A 21,598-nucleotide genomic window follows, 5' to 3' on the forward strand; every position below is an offset into this window, starting at 1 on the left:
AGCATTTCTGAACCAAGGGACCTGCAGGTTTCAAAGAATCGGGCACTTTCCTAATAGAAGTAAAACATCTTTGTGCCCAATGAAATGTGGTTAGCCCACCCCTTCTCCAATTGGCACAGCCCACCCCTTCTCCAATTGGCACAGCCCACCCCTTCTCCAATTGGCACAGCCCACCCCTTCTCCAATTGGCACAGCCCACCCCTTCTCCAATTGGCACAGCCCCATAGTGTACATGTGGACAACGACTGGAAGCGGTTAGAACAGTGCCAGCTATTATAGTGGTTTTTAACTTGGGAGATGAGCTGCCTGAATTGTTAAAGTTCAAAGTTGTTATAAACTTAAAAAGATCACGTCTACAATAGCCATTTCTTAGCACATAGCCCATCTGTTATGACTTCTGACCAGTTTCCCAGTGCGGTCTCTGCTCTTATTAAAGCATGTATATTCAGGACTTATTCTGCTTTTGCTTTGGAAGCTGAAGCTAGGACTAACCCTCTGAACAAAAGTCAGACAACTCATCTGGAGACGATACGGCTGTTAGTGCTACGTAGGTCCCAGATTCCCTCTTGGTGAAGAGGGGAGAGTGATATTAGTCACTGATTATGATGTACCATCCTCCCCTGCCCCGGCCCCCAGTTCTGTCTCATGCATTTTGTAGTCACTGCTGGGTCATCTGCAAGTGGCCACTCCAGTGTCTCATGAGAGAGGTTGGGCCCGGCTACCTACCACACAATACCTCCTTGGAACTGGCAATTAATGCTGTACAGGTCCGCGATATGACTTACCAAAGCATCTCCTTTATAAGGAGATAAAATGCAAATGATTGTAGCAATATACCTACTGAGGAACAGTAAGTCAGTCTGCAGGAAGATCAGCCAACTCTTCAGAAGGGCACCTTATCCTTTCACCCACCTGACCATCTGATGCTTTGCTCATTAATATGAAGTACATAATAAGTTCATCCATTAAGGTTGAGATGTCATGCTTTAATCGCCATTTGGTTGATATACATTTTGGTTCTTGATATGTGGACAAGGCATAGGTGACTGATGGAACCCATGGAAGAATAATCGGGTACATACTTGTAGTTACAGACCCCTTTAATGAGAATATTGAAGTTAAATTGTCAAAGCTATTCTAAGAACTCATTGACATTTCATTGAACAGCTCCTTCCAAACTAAGTTCACTGAAAGGCTGCTGGTAATATTTTAGTGTGAAAGCTCCAACGCATATAGGACTGCCTTTGAAAGTCTTTAAAAATCTTGTCCCCATTTTGTACAACCTACTTATGAAAGCTGGATTTTCAACCATGACACCAGTGAAAACAAAGCACCGAGCCAGGGTGAAAACTCACCATGATATCTGTGTGTTTGTTGATTATCTGCATTTTAACAGAATTATTGCTCAGCACCAGCAATTAAGTTTCATATTAAGTAAAACAATAATATATTATGTTTAATTGTCTAGCTAATTTTTATGAAGAAAAATACTTGTGTTACAGTGAATTTATAACATGGGAGAGGAGCCTCAGAAACAAGAAAGGTTGAAAATTTCTGACCTAGGTCCTGGAGCACAATTGGAAGATCTAAATGAATTCCCATTCTCAGGAGTTTTTTTATAATAACTTAATTTGCAGCAGCATACAAATAGTAAGTTTGATAAAGGAATAATATAAATTTTCAAAATTGCCACCCTGCATTGCAGAAAAATATAACATATGAAGCAAAGTCTTTAAAAAGAAGTACAAGTTTAGAGTGCTATGGAGCTGAAATTCATCTTCATCAGGGCAAGCCAGCCAATTGGCCATACAGTAATATTGGCAATGTGAATATTGGGATGAAGCTTGCCGTAGACATGTGACCTCAATTCCTTCACAGTGAGACCTTGCTCTGGCCAACATTACACTTTATCGTTGCCTATTGTTTTTTTGCTGCAAAATATGATTGTTGCAAACTGAGTGCATGAGCCTGCGGTGCCCAGTTTCCCAGCCTGTGCTCACCTGCTGAAGCTTCTAACTCACCAATGCTCACTTCAGTTATTACAATTCTTACTGAAAATTAGTTTTGGGCTTTTTAAGGGAAGGTGAGCATCTGCAGGAGCAAAATGATTTGAAGCAACAATTCAACCTTGATTTCCATTTCAGTTTACAGACCAGAGCTAACAGGTAAAAATGGTGGCTCATACAAAACTGCTGCCCAGCATCGCATTGGACTAAAGTAGACTGACTCTCAGTACAGTTGTGTACTTTTAGCTGCAGGGGAAAATCTTGTTCAAATCTGCACTAAAAAGAAGGCGTGAAAATCTGCTTATAAAAGCAGATGACTGCAGATGATGGAATCTGAAACAAAAAAAGAAAATGCTGGAAAATCTCAGCAGGTCTGACAGCATCTGTGGAGAAAGAATAGAATTTTCGAGTCTGGATGCTGTCAGACCTGCTGAGATTTTCCAGCACTTCCTTTTTTTGTGTATGTGTTCATGGATGAAAATCTGTTCCCTTTGCTACACACATAGATCCCATGTGAAATTAACTGAATTCTGAGTTGATATAAGCCCTAATTTAATACTAACTTGTTAGAATTGGTTGGAGGGGAATGGTCTCACGAGATTCATGTTAACACCATTTATTGGACAAAGTAGGTTCAAGGACGAATTAATCAGCAAACAGAATTCCGTGACTTTATCTGGTATTTATTGCCAAGCTAAATATCTGAAATGAATGAATGTTGAATTTCTTGCAGTAACCCCAGGTGAATGAGCATAAATAAAATTATTAAAAGTTTAAGGACTGGGTTTAGAAACTGATTTAAATGATTTTTCTTACTTTCCAGGGTTGAAATATGTTGCAATTGAATTAAGACATTAAACTGCTTCAATATCCCATTCTTAAAAAAAATCAATAACTAAAAGCCTGTAATATCTCTAGGTGCTTTATATGGTATTTCAGAAAACTGTTGCCTTTAAAGCTATTTGTTCTGATCTGCAAATTTTCTAATTCAAGTTCGGCATTGGGTGCGGCACAGTGGTTAGCACTGCTGCCTCACAGCGCCAGGGACCCAGGTTTGATTCCCGGCTTGGGTCACTGTCTCTGTGGAATTTGTACATTCTCCCCGTGTCTGCGTGGGTTTCCCCTGGCTACTCCGGTTTCCTCCCACAGTCCAAAGATGTGCTGGTTAGGAGAATTGGCCATGTACCTGAACAGGCACCGGAGTGTGGCAACTAGGGGATTTTTACAGTAACTTCATTGCAGTGTTAATGTAAGCCTACTTGTGACTAATAAATTAACCTTAACTTTTATGTTTCAGATGCAACTCTAGTGAGCATTTTTTCAATTAATTTTCAAAGTTTTACTTTGCTTGACATCAATGTATGTTTTATTAATGTACATAGTAACATGTGGCTAAACATGGCTGCCCTTTGCAGATTAGCTGGCAAACCACTTTGATACCTCTTTCTACCATTTTTATTTTGTTCTGTTAGAATGGAATGGCTAGATTTGGTTTTAGTAATGACATACAAATATGTACAATGTTATGATTTAAATTCATTTTTGTTAAAATTTGAAACTATCCAATAATTTGAATGAAGCAACATACATTAAGGTAGCAAAGTGAAATTTTAATGTTAAAATTGAATTATCAGATTATTTGAATTAAACAACTTGGAATTGAGAGTAGATTGCAGATTCCTGCCCCAATTCCATAAAAAGTCACAAATTCAAAAACTGAGCAGCTATGTTGTTTTACAGAAGCCTCAGTTTTCATAAATAAGCAGCATTACATTGTTCCAAAGCTCAGTCACTGTTTCCCCCTGACCCAAATGAACAAGTGACCACACTTGAACAGAATAATTATTAAACCTATTATGACTATGATTGGGATAACAAGAATTCCCAAGCTTTGTTTTTTTAGCTTGCTAGTACATCCATCTGGAATAAGAGGCTAATAGGTGATTACGCTTGTGTGCATAATTGGTTGATACCACTTCTGCAGTGCAAGTTACAGAAGGTGCATTAAGCATAACAAGGTTTTGTTGACATTTGGTTTAAAAAGTTTTTTCTTTTGAAGAGCAGATACCCTAGAAGATCATTCAAAGATCAGAGTTTTTGTGGCTGACTCCCTTTTCAAGAAGGCTGCAGATTAAAAATGAACTGGCTGTTTTAATTCTTAAAGCTAATTTATACATTTACCTAAAATTCTTTGGCTACTTTTCCCTCACCATAATTGTGCATTCTACGATACAATACTGCCATTGCTTTTAGTGCTGCGGTGCTCATTGCTCTTGTACTATTCAAAGATTCAGATAAAAATAGGCAGAAGAAAGATGGAGTTTCCAGGGCTTTAAAAAATTGCTCTAATTATTCACCAGTATGTTTCTGTCAAAGCTTCCACTGCATGCTAGGACTCAAAACTAAAAGTGACTCCAACTATTATACATAATTCGGCTCCTTAATTGGCAAGAACGAGGTGAGAAGTGGGATAGGGGAAATCCACAGAGACTAATGGGGCACATATCAGTGACTTCATCAGTACAGAAGTCCCCTAGGTGATTGAAGTCAGCAAATATTTCATCAAGAGAAATATCAAGGAGCTTCATCTGTAAAACCCGGTATGCATGATTATTGAGCAGCTTATTTCAAGAGTTTTACATAAACTATATATTTATAGAAAAGAGAAGGAAATGATTGATGCTAATGCTACAGAATTATGCAGCTGAATGCTACACATATAATAACATAGAACATTTGAAGATAAGGTCAGCCAAGCTAGTGCTTCCAGATGTAGTTCCAGCAAGAACAATAGGGCTACCAACTTTCTGGCAAGATTTTGATGTTGAAACTGTACATTTTCCTCTTGTTAGTTTTTAGTTTCTTAAAGTTTATGTTCTGCGTTCCAATAAACGCTTTAAATAAAAATATTTTAAATGTATTTTATAATGAGATGCTGAGTTCCTGTTTTAACTTGTATTTAAACTTGCCTGCTCTCATTTACCCTATTTTAGGCCAGGCCAATCAAACAGCAGTGAGAGGCCTTGCACCACTTTTGGTTGGGATGAGCAAGTGCATTTCATCATGCTATAATTGTACTGTCTACCATCATTGCATAGATTACTGAATTGTTTGTCCTTGGTGTTGAGCTGTTTTACACTTTTGAATTAAAACTGTTTTGCAGTTAACTTTGAGAAGTGGAATCGATTATTTAGAAGGTAAATGTGAATTGGCTGAAACAAAGTTGATAGTACTTGCTTTACCTTCATTGGGAAGATACTCTGGGGCAGTTTGTGACCTAAACTAGCCAGCCCTTGCAGCTGGTAGTTGAACGTGCTGCAAATAGTTATTTTTTAAACAAAAACTCAAAATGTGTTCATTAAAGATGCACCACAGAAATTTTAACTATTTGATGTAGGACAAATCTCATTCATCATTTGAAACAATAAGTAAATTTCTTCACAATGTAAAGCAAGGTCTTAGGTTTTACTCCTTGCTTTAAAATATGGGCGACAAATCCTGTGAATGCATAGGATACTTCCAAGTAGCTAAAATAATATATGAAAAGGTTCTGTTTGCTATCTGGGGTTTATTAAGGAAAATTTACACATTAAGGTTATTGAAGATGCACTCAAAGGCATAATGTGTTGAGATTCGTATATGAGGGTGATCTGAGATACAGGAACCAAAACAGCTAAGAGTAGAAAAGATCCCCCAGACATGTTCTTATATGTTCTACTTCTCCTAATTGTCTGTGTTGATGTTTCTCCTTTTTATTCATTCTTCTATCTCTTTCTATTTCATTCACATGCACTCTCTTTCTCTTAATCTGTTGATTTCATGTTTTCCTTTTGGGTGGATGACACAGAAGGGGAAAGGTACCACTGAGGAACCAAATGTATTGGGGAATGTTGCACTGTTTTATAATGATTGGGGCTAATGGCATGTGCAGACAATAAGTGTGTGGCCCCTGCACAGCATGTGTGCAGCTGTGTTCAGGAACTATAATTCTAAATCCAATAATAATTTAAAATTAAATATCAAACACTGTTGCTTATATGTTGTAAAAAGATCTTTTGCTTTAAATAATATTTCCAGTAACATTAGACTAAAACAAACTTTCTTTGTTTCAAAGTAATATAGTTTGTGGAGTGCGGGCCAACTGAGGTCAGATCACCAGTCCAATGGATCATTGATATATGGAGAGGAGGCGGCAAATACATTGACATTGCTTTGAAATAAAATGAATACGTACATACGGAGGAAAGCAATATTGCAGTTATGAAAATGAAAATTGGTCAGACATTTGGGATCAATTCCTTTGCTTCATAAAAAAGGTCAAAAGTGATTAAGGGAGGAGTATCAAGAAATAGATGCAGAGGAAAACTGAGCTAGTATAACCTTCGTTAAAAGAAAGCTCAGTGGATGAAAAAAATAACTGCAGTGATGTATGTACACGTATTGGATGAAAAATCAGTGGATTTCGGCAAAAGTGCTGAGAAGGCCTTGTGTGAAAATACATATGCAGGCAACAGCTAACATTCAAATTGGCATTCCTGAATCAGGCAGGCTCAAAGGGAAATATTGAAACTATATTTCAAACACAGAAAAGGTAATTCTTTAGGTTAATGTAATGATTTTGCAACGAGTTATTTGATTTTTGTGTATTTATTGTGCTGACATATCCTTAGGCCATGAAGAAACCTAGGTGATGGCTGATAGCACTTTCTAAAAGCATTTTGAGCTCTGTATCGGATGCCTTTCTCCAAACTTTGTTGCTATTCTTAGTCATTGTTAGTTCATTGGTGACTTTTCCTACCTGATTAGTCAAATTTGAGGCATTTTGAATCATTCAATTGACCTGGATTGGTTATTTTCCTTCTTGGTATATTAAATCAGATTAGGATTTATTTTGTCTCATTGGGAATTGGCAGATATGTTTGCCATTCTTGGATTGTAATACTGCAACACAGACAATTTCCCCAAATACTATCGATGGGTGTTCTTCAAAATACTTTTTAATTATACCGATATGTATTTTGCAGAAAACAAGTTAGCAGTTACAACATTAGATTTCTCAAATGAGACTAAGTCTGAACCTTGAAATGTCTTCTGCTCATGTTGCACTGTCATCTGAAGGATGAAATGGGGTAGTGTGTGGAAGTTTGAGATAGTGGGAAGTGAGACTTAACAAATAAAATGCTCTCTAAAATGAAGTTAATCGGTGCTGAAGAATGAAATACTTTCACTGTCCATTGTTTCCTGGGTCAGATCATCTACTGCAGGTGTAAAGCAAAGCTATACTCCACCCAAAACAATCAAGTTTTAGCCTCAATCTCAGAATACATTCACTAATGCAGCAGCATGAGTTTTCTTTTCCATTCCTGCATCGATTTTTGAACTTTTTCTTCTTTCACGGGAAGTGCCTAGGCCAGTGTCGCTGCCTAGGCCAGCATTTTTATTGTCCATCCCTAATTGCCCTTGAGAAGGTTATGGTGAGTTGCCTTTTGAACCCCTTCAATCCAGGTGGTGTTGTGCGGGGGAGTTCCAGGATTTTGACCTAGTGACAGTAAACTACAGATTAGGTGATAGCTTTGTGCTTACAAGAAACTGGATTGAGTATCCAAACACATTTCACATGGAGTCTTTAGGGCCAAGAAATATCTACCTCTTTCATCCTATAGTATGAGTTGCATTTGAACTTGGGTCCAAGATGCGAGTAGACAGTATCTACCCCACTATGTCACCAATTCCTTGAGAGAGGAATATTGTTCAAATCTATTGATACAGACACTTCAAGCGAAATGTTGTTTGATGAGTTGACTAGTCAAAATGTAAATATATGCTGCTGAGTGATGCCTGCTGTATTTTGTTCCAGAAAGTAGATGTTTCTGGCATTATCAAATTAACACTAATGTAATGGGACTTTTCTCAAGCATTAGGAATAAAACCACAAAAATGGCCTTAACTGGAATGTTTTAAAAGCACTCTGGGTCATTTTCTTTTAAGGAGTGCTTATGTTTTGTGGAGAGGAAGCAAAACTGGAAACTCTTTTCTGGGCAGTTTTATATTGGTTGTTCGAAAAAAAACAGATTACAACTGATTACTCACTCAAACAATAAAAAGTCAAGATAGATTCGGCAAAGACCAAGATTGACAGACTTTATTGTTTTGCAAGAATATAGATATGAAGGAAACACTAGATTATAAAAGGCACACTGGAGCAAATCAGCTCAAATGCTTCTCAAGTGGGATGATTATTTCTGATTCTCTAGCTGAGTAAAACTGAACCTGGAAACTGAAGTTAAACAAAGAAACTAAATAGTGCTATACGTTTCAGGAAAAAAAAGTCTTTCTAGCACAGGAAGCTCTGTTCTAACCTCTCAGCTGCAAACCATCGTCTTTTCCCATTTGAAAAGGCATTGTTAAATACTTAAGGTTTTTAAATGGTGTTTTGGAGTAGGAGTTGGAGGGGAAGGCATGAGAAGTGAGGGGAAAGAGGGGGGAGTAATATATTGAAAGTGCTAGTCCAAAGTTTTGAAATTTTGTAAGGTACATATTTAACTTGTAGAAAAACAAGTACTTATTATTAAAATGTACCCGTTTAAAAAAAACTTCATACTTTTTCTCAAATTGTACACAATTTCTAAGTTACAATTCTGCCCGATTGCACCCTTTTGTTAAATCATTCATTTAAAAGAGATCTTTGTTTCCTCAAAAAACGCCACATTCATTTTAGTTTATCAATGGAAGGGCAATGGGTCCATGTAATAATGTCCAAATAATTTTTGCATGCAACACTTTGTATAAACTTAATTGTGAATGTACTGTCAATATACTTGACTGGTGCAGGGAAAAAAAAATCTTCTTTTCAGATTTCCCTTGTTTCTTCCAACCCAGCCAAAATTTGAAAAATTGAACAAATATTCATGTTAACTGGCAGGAACTTTCAACCATTATCAGACCAAAGATATTTGCTAAAATCTTGCTGACCTTCATGCTGGTGGGATCTTGCGGTCTCAATGACGGCGCACCCCCGTCGCGGGTTTCCCGACAGTAAGGATGCATTCAATGGGAAACTCCATTGACAATGGCGGGACCATAAGATCCTGCCACCAGTGAACGTGGAGAGGGAGAAAAATCACATCCCTTAGATACCTGATGTGTGGACTTTGTTGTTGATCTATTTTACCAAGTTGCTAACTAGATTTTAGCTCATTTTACTCATACTTGGGCAGAATTCTCCCCTGTTCCTACCGGTGGGTTCAATGGCGGGGAGTGGAATTTGATGGAAGTGCAAAAATTAGTTTCATACTGGTGTGAATTTCCCGTGGTATTGTCACGGTGGATTGCGAAACCCACTGGGAGCTGGCATGAAACTGATTTGCATCCCGCTAATGGAGCACAGATGAAGGCCTCACCAGAATCTTCAATCCATGCCTGATTCTCTGCAATGCCAGCAGGAAAACGCGTCTGGAGCAATATCGATATGTATATTGAACAAAAGCAGTCAGCAGTTACAAATTGGATCTCTCAAATAAGACTAAGCATGAACCTTGAAATTTCTTCTGTTTATATTGCATTCCCTTTTGAAGGATGAAATGGGCTGCTGTGTGGTGTGCAGATGTCGCGACTCACCTGAACAATGTCTTGGGCTGCATTTAGGATGGAGGCCACCAGCAACCTTGGGCCCAAGAAGACAACAGCAGTGGGTGGGGCGAGCATCTACAGGTGGATCCTTCAGGTTCAGTGTCATTGAGGAGATCCATCTTCCAGCCTCAGAATGTGCCTGGAGATTCATCTTCATTTTCAAGAAATCCATCTTTCTTCAGCAGGGGATCAGTGACGTTGGGTGCATTTTCATTATGGCAGTTGAATAGGATGGTGGAATACCTGCCACGGAATACAGCACATACACCCAGTTGCATAATTAAGGTTGGAGCCAGAAGATATGGTGTGGTTTCCTGCTGGCGTCTGCAGCGAGAAACACAATGTTCCTGCCCCCGTCATGGGACTTACTCCCAGATGGGAGAATTCCACCCCTTGAAAATGTCAATCAGATTACTAATCTCTGTGTAATCTGCGTGGGCTGAATTTTCAGGTCCCACCAAGGGTGATAACAGGTGTGGGCTGACATCCTGGTTTCTCAATGCCTTCTCAGTGTCGGCCAGTTTCATCAGGGCCATGCAGGCTGGCCTTGCGATCCCACTCTATCCATTGTGCAAGACAACAGAATGGAGGTGGACAGACAGTGGGAAGCCATTGTAAAAAAGGCAATGTAGTAATTGTGGGGAGCTTTAATCTTCACTTAGATTGGGACAAGCAAATTGGCAAGAGTGGTCTAGAAGATGAGTTTGGAATGTTTTTGTGGCAGTTTCTTGGAGCAACGAGTATTGTGTAAGAAGCAGGGTTAATTAGTAATGTTATATTAAAAGATCCACTGAGAAATAATGATCAGAATTGAATTCCATGTTAAATTTGAAAGTGACATATGCAGTCACAAACAAGAATCTTAAAGAAATCCAATTATAGAAGTATGGGGGGAGAACTGGCTATGGTAAATTGGGTAAAAAGGCTAAAAGCTATGGCTGTAAATGAACAGTGGGAAACATTTAAAGAGATTAATCAAAATGTCCAACAAAAGAAAATAAGCAGGACGGACCAATCCGTGGCTCATTCTGGAAGTTAGGAATGATATTAGATTAAAAGAAGAAGTTTATAAAAGCAATAACAAGTCTGAGGATTAGGATGTTTTAGAAACCAATATAGGGCAACCAAAAAGTTGATGAGGTAAAAATGAGAGTAAATTATCCAGTAATATCTGAAACAATTGTAATAAGAACACTCGGTATACAAAAAAAGGAGAGTATCGTCGCGTCCTACATATGTTACGGGTTGTTAGGGGTTTGAAACAAAAAGAAAAAATGTGGTTTGCACACGCAGATTCAAACTAACAACAACAGATTTATTGCAGGAGCTGTTGCCTGTACAGAGGACAAACTAAAACTAAAACAGCAGCCTGTGCAACACCCGAATGACATCATCAAATCCTGTGATCTGCTCTTAGGCAATCTGTAACCACTGAAATACATCATATCCCTCCTTTACTTCTGTGGTCATGACAGCAAATTACTATAATGTTATACGTAAGATCAATAATACTTTAGATGCAGTACTATGCATCATTGACCATTACATACAGTCAATAAGAAATTAGATCAGGAGGACGTCTATGCCTCTTTGCTGTATGTGACATTCCGGAATTTGACTGTTCTTGACACCAGAAATATGATTTGGAACTTCAGTAGATACTTCTACTCTTGGAATTAATTCTGCATCATTCTCGCGTGGTAAAGTAGCATAGACACAATCCTTAGGTGACTCAGTCTTCCATAGTAATATTCACAACACTAGGAACCAAAGATATTGGTACTTCTAAAGATGATTCTGAGAAATCATTTTGAGATGACAACAATTGGTCAGCATGGCATCGCCAAACTAGTTCATCTTTGGTTTGAAGCATGCAAGAAATTGGACCTGTTTTTGCTAAAACTATGGTTGACACCCATTTCTCATTTGTGGCATAATTACACGCTAACACTTGAATACCTTGTTGAAATGGGTATTATTTTGCCTTCTCGTCTAGCGACCTGAGATTGTTGCTGGCGCTCTACTACCTCTGATGTTTCTAGAGGTAATAATAAATTAAACATAGTTCTCAACTTCAACAACAAAAACAGAAAATGCTGGAAAACCTCATCAGGTCTGACAGCACCTGTGGAGAGAGAATAAAGCCAATATTTTGAGTCTGGATGACCCTTCAGAGCTAAGAACAAAGAAAATCAGAAAAGATTTATACTATTGGGGGGGGGGGGGGGGGGTGGCGGGGGTGGCTGTGTTAGTTCTCAACTTTCTCTTTAAGAGTAGTAACGCAGGTGAACTTTGGGTAGTCACATGAGAAGTGTTTCTATCAGATGCCAGAAAGCAATTTTGAAACATTTAAACAATGTTTCAAGAATTGTACAAATCTTCTAGCTAATCCATTGGTTGATAGATATAAGGTGTGGATTTTATATACTGAATACCATTTACTTTGAGATAATCCTCAAACTCTTGTCAAGTAAAACTGAACCATTATCACTAATGATCTGTTCTGGTTTACCAGATCTTGCATTGATTTTGTTACCTTTTTCAATGAATTGTTCAGATGTGGTAGATCTCATGATAATTCCTGGCCACTTTGACTGTACATCAATTATGACTAAGAACTTGTGACCCTCAAACAGAACAGCAAAATCTACCTGCAATTGTTGCCATGGCATTTCGGGGTGCAAAGGAGACATTAGTGACATATTTCTTATTCATGCACAGGATTGACACTGTCCCACTTTTTCTCCAATCTGAGCATTCAGACCCGGCCACCAAAAATGATTCTTTCATCTGAACTACACCAGGATATTCTTCATGTAATCGTTCAGGAACTCTCTCACACAGCCAGGAGGAATGATCCCTACAATAGACACCCACCTTGGACAGTCAACTCGAGCTTTCTTGACATGCGTTGTTTCAAATTAGGATGTGAACAATGCGTTCCTTTCAATACTATATCCATCAATTTCCCCATCACAGGATTATTTCTGGTATGTCTCTAAACTTGAGAAGCTGCCACAGACAAATGATCTACTAGCGAAAAATAAACAATATTAGCAAAGCTAGCTTGTGGCTCTAGGTAAAAGGAAGCATTAGCATGACATTGAGGAAACTTTACATCGTAGGAGTGTGCAGATAAGATCAGTGACTATCTTTGCAATTGCCTAGCAGCTAATGGTGGTATGCCTTTATATGGGCCAAAAATAGTAGTTAAGGGTTGATGATCAGTCGATAATGTGAAATGACAACAATATAAATAATAATGAAGCCATTGTATGCCAAAAATTGTACTCAGTTCTTTTTTTTTCTAGCTGAGCAGAGTTAGATTCAGCACTCATCAGAGCACACTAAACAAAAGCTATTAGTTGCTCTTTTTCCAAAGGCATAATATGTGAAACTACTGCCCTTGCGTCGCAAGCAAGCAGTAATGGTAGCTTCAGATTAAAATGAACCAATATTTAAGATTTCTGCAAAGAATCTATGAGATCCTTGTATGCTTTCTCACATTCTGTTGTCCAGTCCCATGACTGTTTGACACATAGCTACGTTATTGAATCCATTACATAATTCATTAAGTTAGGAACACATTGGCCATAAAAATTTATCAGTCCTAGAAAGGACCTCAATTGCATCACATTCGTCGGACTTGGTACTTCTAAAACAGCGTTCATCCTTTCTAGTGCTTTATGTAGGTCTTTACTATCAGTGATGTGACCCAAATACTGACGTTTGGAAAAAGTCACATTGTTCTTTCTTGATATACAGACCATGTGTTTGAAGACGTTCCATTGTTGCTTCTAAAATATTTGAGTGCTCTTGTTCACTGAACTCTGTAATTCGAATATCATCCAGGTAACATTGTACATCAGAGACACCACTTAAAATCTGATTCCTTGATGCTTGGAATAGGGCTGGTGTCGATGTTATTCCAAAACGCAATCTTTTATAATGAAAAAACCTTTGAGTAATGATGGTAAGCAATGATTGAGATTCCGTGGCTACATTCATCTGTAAATTGCTTGAGAAAGATCAATCTTGCTGAATTTCTGCCCACTTGATAACCCAGCAAACAAATTTTCAATTAAAGGAAGCAGATATTGATCAGCACACAACAGTGGGTTTATGGTTGTTTTAAAAAAGAACTGAACCATCTGGTTTCATGATAGGAACGATGGGGGTAGCCCAGTCACTCATTGTAACCAGTTCTAACTCACCAGTGTTAACAATCATACAAATTCTTCTTTGACCTTGGGACGAATTGCCTATGGCACCGCTCTTTCTTTGAACATTTTGGTTGACTATTAGCCTTTATCTTGAGTTTCCGTTGAATGCCCTTCATTGAGCCAAGTGTCTCTTTGAATACACTTCTTGTATTTAACCAGAAGGTGCTGCAGGTCTGCCGGAAGGCCGCTGCCCTCGACTTGACATGTATGCCCAAGCCGTCAGGAGGTGCATCAATACCAAATTCATCAGCCGCACTCACAAGACAGCCCCGAACATCACCCAAGCACAACGTAACGCCATCCACGCTCTCAAGACCAACCGCAACATTGTCATCAAACCAGCAGACAAAGGAGGGGCCATCGTCATACTGAACAGAACGGATTACTGCAAAGAAGTGCACCGACAACTCCACAACGAGGAACACTACAGACAGTTACCTGCAGATCCGACCAAAGAACACACCCGTCAACTCAACACTCTGATCAAGACCTTTGATCCGGACCTTCAGAACACCCTCCGTGCTCTCATCCCACGTACTCCCCGCGTTGGAGATCTCTACTGCCTCCCGAAGATACACAAGGCAAACACACCCGGCCGTCCCATCGTATCGGACAATGGGACCCTGTGCGAGAACCTCTCCGGCTATGTCGAGGGCATCCTGAAACCCATTGTACAAAGAACCCCCAGCTTTTGTCGCGACACGACGGACTTCCTACAGCAACTCGGCACACATGGAGCAGTTGAACCTGGAACGTTCCTCGTCACAATGGATGTCTCGGCACTCTACACCAGCATCCCCCATGACGATGGCATTGCTGCAACGGCCTCAGTGCTCAGCGCCAACAACTGCCAGTTTCCAGATGCAATTTTACATCTCATCCGCTTCATCCTGGACCACAATATCTTCACCTTCAACAACCAGTTCTTCATCCAGACACACGGAACAGCCATGGGGACCAAATTCGCACCTCAATATGCCAACATCTTCATGCACAGGTTCGAACAAGACTTCTTCACCGCACGGGACCTTCAACCGATGCTATACACTAGATACATCGATGACATTTTCTTCCTTTGGACTCATGGTGAACAATCACTGAAACAACTCTATGATGACATCAACAAGTTCCATCCCACCATCAGGCTCACCATAGACTACTCTCCGGAATCGGTTGCATTCTTGGACACACGCATCTCCATTAAGGACGGTCACCTCAGCACCTCACTGTACCGCAAGCCCACGGATAACCTCACGATGCTCCACTTCTCCAGCTTCCACCCTAAACACGTTAAAGAAGCCATCCCCTACGGACAAGCCCTCCGTATACACAGGATCTGCTCGGATGAGGAGGATCGCAACAGACACCTCCAGACGCTGAAAGATGCCCTCATAAGAACAGGATATGGCGCTAAACTCATTGATCAACAGTTCCAACGCGCCACAGCGAAAAACCGCACCGACCTCCTCAGAAGACAAACACGGGACACAGTGGACAGAGTACCCTTCGTTGTCCAGTACTTCCCCGGAGCGGAGAAGCTACGGCATCTCCTCCGGAGCCTTCAACATGTCATTGATGAAGACGAACATCTCGCCAAGGCCATCCCCACACCCCCACTTCTTGCCTTCAAACAACCGCACAACCTCAAACAGACCATTGTCCGCAGGAAACTACCCAGCCTTCAGGGGAACAGTGACCATGACACCACACAACCCTGCCACAGCAACCTCTGCAAGACGTGCCGGATCATCGACACAGATGCCATCATCTCACGTGAGAACACCATCCACCAGGTACACGGTACATACTCTTGCAATTCGGCCAACGTTGTCTACCTGATACGCTGCAAGAAAGGATGTCCCGAGGCATGGTACATTGGGGAAACTATGCAGACGCTGCGACAACGGATGAATGAACACCGCTCGACAATCACCAGGCAAGACTGTTCTCTTCCTGTTGGGGAGCACTTCAGCGGTCACGGGCATTCAGCCTCTGATATTCGGGTAAGCGTTCTCCAAGGCGGCCTTCGCGACACACAACAGCGCAGAGTCGCTGAGCAGAAACTGATAGCCAAGTTCCACACACACGAGGACGGCCTCAACCGGGATATTGGGTTCATGTCACACTATTTGTAACTCCCACAGTTGCGTGGACCTGCAGAGTTTCACTGGCTGTCTTGTCTGGAGACAATACACATCTTTTTAGCCTGTCTTGATGCTCTCTCCACTCACATTGTTTTGTTTCTTAAAGACTTGATTAGTTGTAAGTATTCGCATTCCAACCATTATTCATGTAAATTGAGTCTGTGTCTTTATAAGCTCTGTTTGTGAACAGAATTCCCACTCACCTGAAGAAGGGGCTTAGAGCTCCGAAAGCTTGTGTGGCTTTTGCTACCAAATAAACCTGTTGGACTTTAACCTGGTGTTGTTAAACTTCTTACTGTGTTTACCCCTGTCCAACGCCGGCATCTCCACATTAGGGCAGGACTGGCAGATTAGCATTCCAGGATTTAGATGCTTCAGGTGAGATAGAGAGGGTGAAAAAAGAGGTGGGGGTGTTGCTTTACTGATTAGGGAGAATGTCACAGCTATACAGAGAGAGGACACCTTGGTGGGATCATGCAGTGAGGCCAAATGGGTAGAACTCAGGAACAGCAGCAGTACAATCGCACTGTTGGGGTAGTACTACAGACCCCCCAACAGCCAGCGTGAAGTGGAGGAACTGAAATGTCAGCAGATTATGGGAAGATATAAAACCAACAGGGTTGTTGTAATGGGCGATTTTAACTTGCCCAACATAGACTGGGATTTCTTCAGTGCCAGGGACTTGGACAGGGCAGAGTTTGTTTAGTGTGTGTAAGAGTGCTTCTTGAGGTTATATGTAGATAATCCAACTCGGGAAGGGGCTATCTTAGACCTGGTTCTGGGAAATGAGCCCGGACAGATGAATGGTGTCTCAGTGGGACACCATTTTGGGAACAGTGATCACAATTCTGTAAGTTTTAAGATACTTGTAGAAAAAGATAGAAGTAGTCCCAGAGTGAAAGTACTAAATTGGGGGAAGGCTACGACAGTATTAGACAGGAGTTGGGGATTGTAGACTGGGGGTGGCTGTTTGAGGGCAAATCCACATCCGATATGTGGGAGTCTTTTAAAGGTTAGTTAACAATTCAGGACAATTATGTCCCTGTAAAAATGAAGGATAAAGATGGCAAGATCCAGGAACCCTGGATGACAAGAGACATTGTGAGCTTAGTGAAAAAGGAGGAGGCATACATAAATTTCAGGAAATTGAAAACAGATAAAGTTCTTGAGGAATACAAAGAAAGCAGGAAAGTGCTTAAACAGGGACGTAGGAGGGCAAAAGACCCCTTGTCCTTGGCAGGCAGGATTAAGGAGAATCTCAAGGCTTTTTATGTGTATATAAGGAGGAAGAAGGTACCGAAGGAAAGGGTAGGCCCACTCGAGGACACTGGAGGGAATTTGTGTGTGGAGCCAGATGAGGTGGGTGAGGTCCTTAACGAGTACTTTGCATCAGTATTCACAAAGGACAAGGACGTGGTGGATGGTGAGTATAGAAAGAAGAATGTTGACATTCTAGGATATGTTGAGTTAAAAAGGGAGGAGGTAATGTAGGTGATCTGATTAGTAAATTTGCAGATAATACAAAAACTGGGGGGGGGGGGGGGCAGCAGATAGGAAGAGGATTGTCAAAGGATACAGCAGGATATAAATCGGCTGGAGACCTGGGCCAAAAGATGGCAGATGGAATTTAACCTGGACAAATGTGAGGTGATGCAATTTGGAAGGTCTACTGCAGAAGGAAAGTATACAGTAAATGGTAGAGCCCTTAGAAATATTAGCATACAGAGGGATCTAGGCATGCAGATCCACAGTTCCCTGAAGGTGGCAACTCAGGTGGACAAGGATGGTCAAGAAGGCATATGGCACGCTGGCCTTCATCGGTCGGGGCGTTAAGTATAGGAATTGGAAAATCATGTTGCAGCTGTATAAGACTTTGGTTAGGCTGCATTTAGTGTATTGTGTACAATTCTGCTCGCCACACTACCGGGAAGATGTTGGAAAGGGTGTAGAAGAAATTTACCAGGATGTTGCCTGGTTTGGAGGATATGGACTATGGGGAAAGGTTGAACAAAGTTGGATTGTTTTCACTGGAACGTCGGAGGATCAAGGGGGACCTGATCGAGGTTTACAAGATTATGACAGGCTTAGATAGAGTGGTTAGTCAGAGTCGTTTTCCTAGGGTCGAAGGGTCAATTACCCAGGGGCATAGATTGAAAGTGAAAGGGGGAAAGTTTAAAAGGGAAGTGAGGGGCAAGTTTTTCACACACAGGGTGGTGAATACCTGGAACAGTGCTGCCAGAGGAGATGGTGGAAGCAGATTCTATAACAACATTCAAGAGGCATCTGGATGGATACATGAATAGGCAGATAATAGAGGGAAATAGACACGTAGAGGCAAGAAAATATTAGATTAGAGAGGCATCTGTGTCAGCACAGACTTGGTGGGCCGAAGGGCCTGTTCCTGTGCTGTACTGTTCTTTGTTCTTTAACATCACCCAATCTGTTGACAGCATTCCAGTTAAGCTTTATCTTCTCCAACCATGATCTCCCAGATAGAGCTGGAAATTTACCACGCACCACATTGAGAGGCAACTCTGCTGTTTGTCCACCCAACTCTACGTTGATCATGATGTAACCTTTTAACGGCACAACTCTTCCGTATACGTCCTTAAAATCACATTGGCGGGTTGTACAGGAAGATGCCTCAGCTTCTTTTGGTATGTAGTCTCAGGAATAAAAAATACAGCTGTGCCAATATCAACCTGCATCCTAATAGGTTGTCCATTCATGTTCGGAATTACCCAGAATCTATGTGATTCACCCTGTATGGATAAGATGTTCAGTTAGAATTCTTCATCATATTTCTGGACATTCTCCTCTTCACAATCGCTATCCTTTCTTTCATGTTGTAAATTCTTTTTGTAGAATGCAACTTGTTCTTCTTGAAGATATCTAGATTATTCTTCAGAATATTCATCTCGGGAAGCTGCTCTTGCCCAAAAAGTTTTTGCAATGTAACCCATTTTGCCACAATTGTTGCAGTGACTATCCTTACTCCAGCATTCACTCACTAAGTGGCCCATTTTGGCACATCTCTGTGACATGCTTGTTAAGGTTTTGACTTCTTATGGGCAGTTCCCAACTTGTGGATCTTCATTCCTGCACCAAATTGTGAACCCTCTTTAGCAGCCAGTTCCATTGACACTGACTTTCAAGACAACAGTAGAAATTGCAAAGCATGTTCAGGAAGCAGCTTCCTTTGGATAGCTTCATTTCGGAGACCACAAACTTGATGATCTGGAAGAGTATCTTCTAATGACTCACCAAACTCACAATGTTCTGTCATCCTTTTTAAAGTTGCCACAAACTGAGCAATGCTTTTGCCTTCCACTTAATTCCTCCAGTGGAACCTGGACCGTTCCACGATGATCAATGGCTTTGGAGTGTGACGTGAGACTGCAACTCTCCAAACAGATGGTCACAGATGTTTGGGTCATGGGAGATCTCACAGCTGGCAGCACCACTCAACATATGCTGCCAGCAGAAGTTAAAGTCACTAATCTTAAAACCTCATCACTTCTGGCTTTTTCCAAGGGTAATTTTGGGCCTTGCTGGCATCATGCAAATGGCTGCACAACCCTGGATCTCACCGATGACGGCCCAGCTTGTGGGAGCAATACATTCAATACATAATGGTTGGGACCTCACAAACACAGAGGGCAGTGGATTTTGCTGCTGGGTACAGTAAGTTGCGGAGCGTATTGATTGTACCCATGTTGCCATCAAGGCACCCAGTGACCTGCCAGGAAGGACTTCCTCTGCCTCAATGTTCAGCTGTTCCATGACCAAAATGACTCCGAGTGCGTACTGCCATGACTACTTCATCCCCTGCCAGTTCAGGCTGCCACAGCTCTTCACTCCACTTGCTAAGTTTGTGGAAAGTTCCTCTGGAATGAAGGACATCCCATGAAGAGATGGCTACTCGCCCCTTTACAAGAACCCAAGACAGAGGCACGGAGGTGTTATAACCAGAGCCACTTTCTCACAATGACTACCACCCATTGGGATTTCGATGATGTGGATCCAATGCCGGGTGGCCGGAACTAATTTTTGGTTGGGCCTTATTAGATTTAGTGAGCTGCTGGTGCCTGCCGACAGATGATTTTGGTGTGTGGGAGCAACTCTTCATGCAGCGGAGTACAATCGGTGCATTAATGGGAAGGATTGGGGCGGTACCTGAAAGTGGAGGTGGGGGTAATGATGATGGTACCAAGAAAATGATGCATAATCATCCTGAGTATAGTGCGTTTGAGTTTTTCTGAGCAGCCTGCAGTGCTCCTGGGAAGGACACTCCTGTTGTGCACTGAGTTCCACCAGGCAGATCATATGCATGTCCCAGTGGAAGATCAAAGTTGCTTCACGGTCCTAAACATTGGCGTAAGATCCACAATTCAGATATTGTAAGGAGATTGCTGCCTGCTTCAGTGCAGCACCTATTTCGAGGCTCACTCAGAAATTGTATCATGTAGACCTCAGTTGAGAGGACTGGGTAAGGATTTATTTTAAGATATCTCATTACTCTCCTGCTTTACATTGGAAAGACAGAGTAGAAATGAGGCAGATATTCCCTCCATTGAGTTGTCTGTATTATGTAGAAGCAAAACTCCAGGTCAAATATATCTGATATCTCGCTTCAAACCAATATTTGATAGCTGCTTTTAAAATTATATGAGAGGAATATTTTTGTTAAACTAATTGTTTACGGTGCGTTCTTTCAACAGAAAACGACCCCAAGGTTTTGGAACGGCAGGAACAGCAGCAGCCATCGTATATCGCACTAAGTTATATCAACAGGTACGCATTTTACCCTCAAACAGAATTCTGAATTTGCTGAGCAGCACACTTTACAAGATGTTTTATAAAAGTAGCTTATTAAATATTTCAAATACCTTGTGAATACGCTTGAAGGAAACAATTTTTATATTTGCATGGAATAACTTGATTGATAATGTGCAAGTCAGAGTTATCTGAACTTTAGCATTTCTGCGATCCATTTGGTTCAGTCACTTTATGTTACATAATGTTCTATTGTTTTCAGCATATTTTATTTGAAATCCATGCACTGTGACTCCATCCTAATAGCTGAAGTATTTTATTTTGTAAATCTGACACACAGTTCTTTTATTTCTGTCGGCTTTATCTACCTTTGCTTCTATGTTAAAGTGACCACTATCTCTCTATTGCTAGCGATATATTTGACTTGAAGAGAGTTGATATTTTTGCGAAAAAGTCTCATAGCTATTATTTTGGCTACTTATTTGAATCGTAACTGTCCAATTAAACTGCTGAAGAATATTATGCATTGAAATTAAATCAGAGGTTTCAAAGAAAGCTAAAGGTGTTGGTGCTGGAGACTTTTTTTTTGCATGCCAGAGGACAATTGTGCAATGCAAAATCCTGTTTGGCAGAAAGGATGATGTGGAGGTGCCTGCGTTGGACTGGGATGGGCACATCTTTCAGAGCGCAGCTCCTTCGTCAGATGAGTCACCTGATGAACGAGCAACACTCCAAAAGCTTGTAATTCCAAATAAACCTGTTGGACTTTAACCTGATGTTGTGAGACTTCTTACTGGGCAGAAAGGATGGAATGGGGGTG

At 40.9% G+C, this 21,598-nt stretch overlaps 1 protein-coding gene across 2 annotated transcripts in view; it reads left to right on the plus strand.

The window, feature by feature from the left end:
- Positions 1-21,598, plus strand: part of LOC144503696 (juxtaposed with another zinc finger protein 1-like) — a 124,244-nt gene that overhangs the window by 83,661 nt on the left and 18,985 nt on the right. For both annotated transcript variants that reach the window (XM_078228442.1, XM_078228443.1), the window contains exon 2: positions 20,724-20,796. In XM_078228442.1, coding sequence (XP_078084568.1) covers positions 20,724-20,796 — 73 coding nt within the window. The remainder of the gene's footprint in view (positions 1-20,723; positions 20,797-21,598) is intronic.

Source organism: Mustelus asterias, chromosome 14 (genome assembly GCF_964213995.1).
Source record: "Mustelus asterias chromosome 14, sMusAst1.hap1.1, whole genome shotgun sequence".
Lineage (NCBI taxonomy): Eukaryota > Metazoa > Chordata > Chondrichthyes > Carcharhiniformes > Triakidae > Mustelus > Mustelus asterias.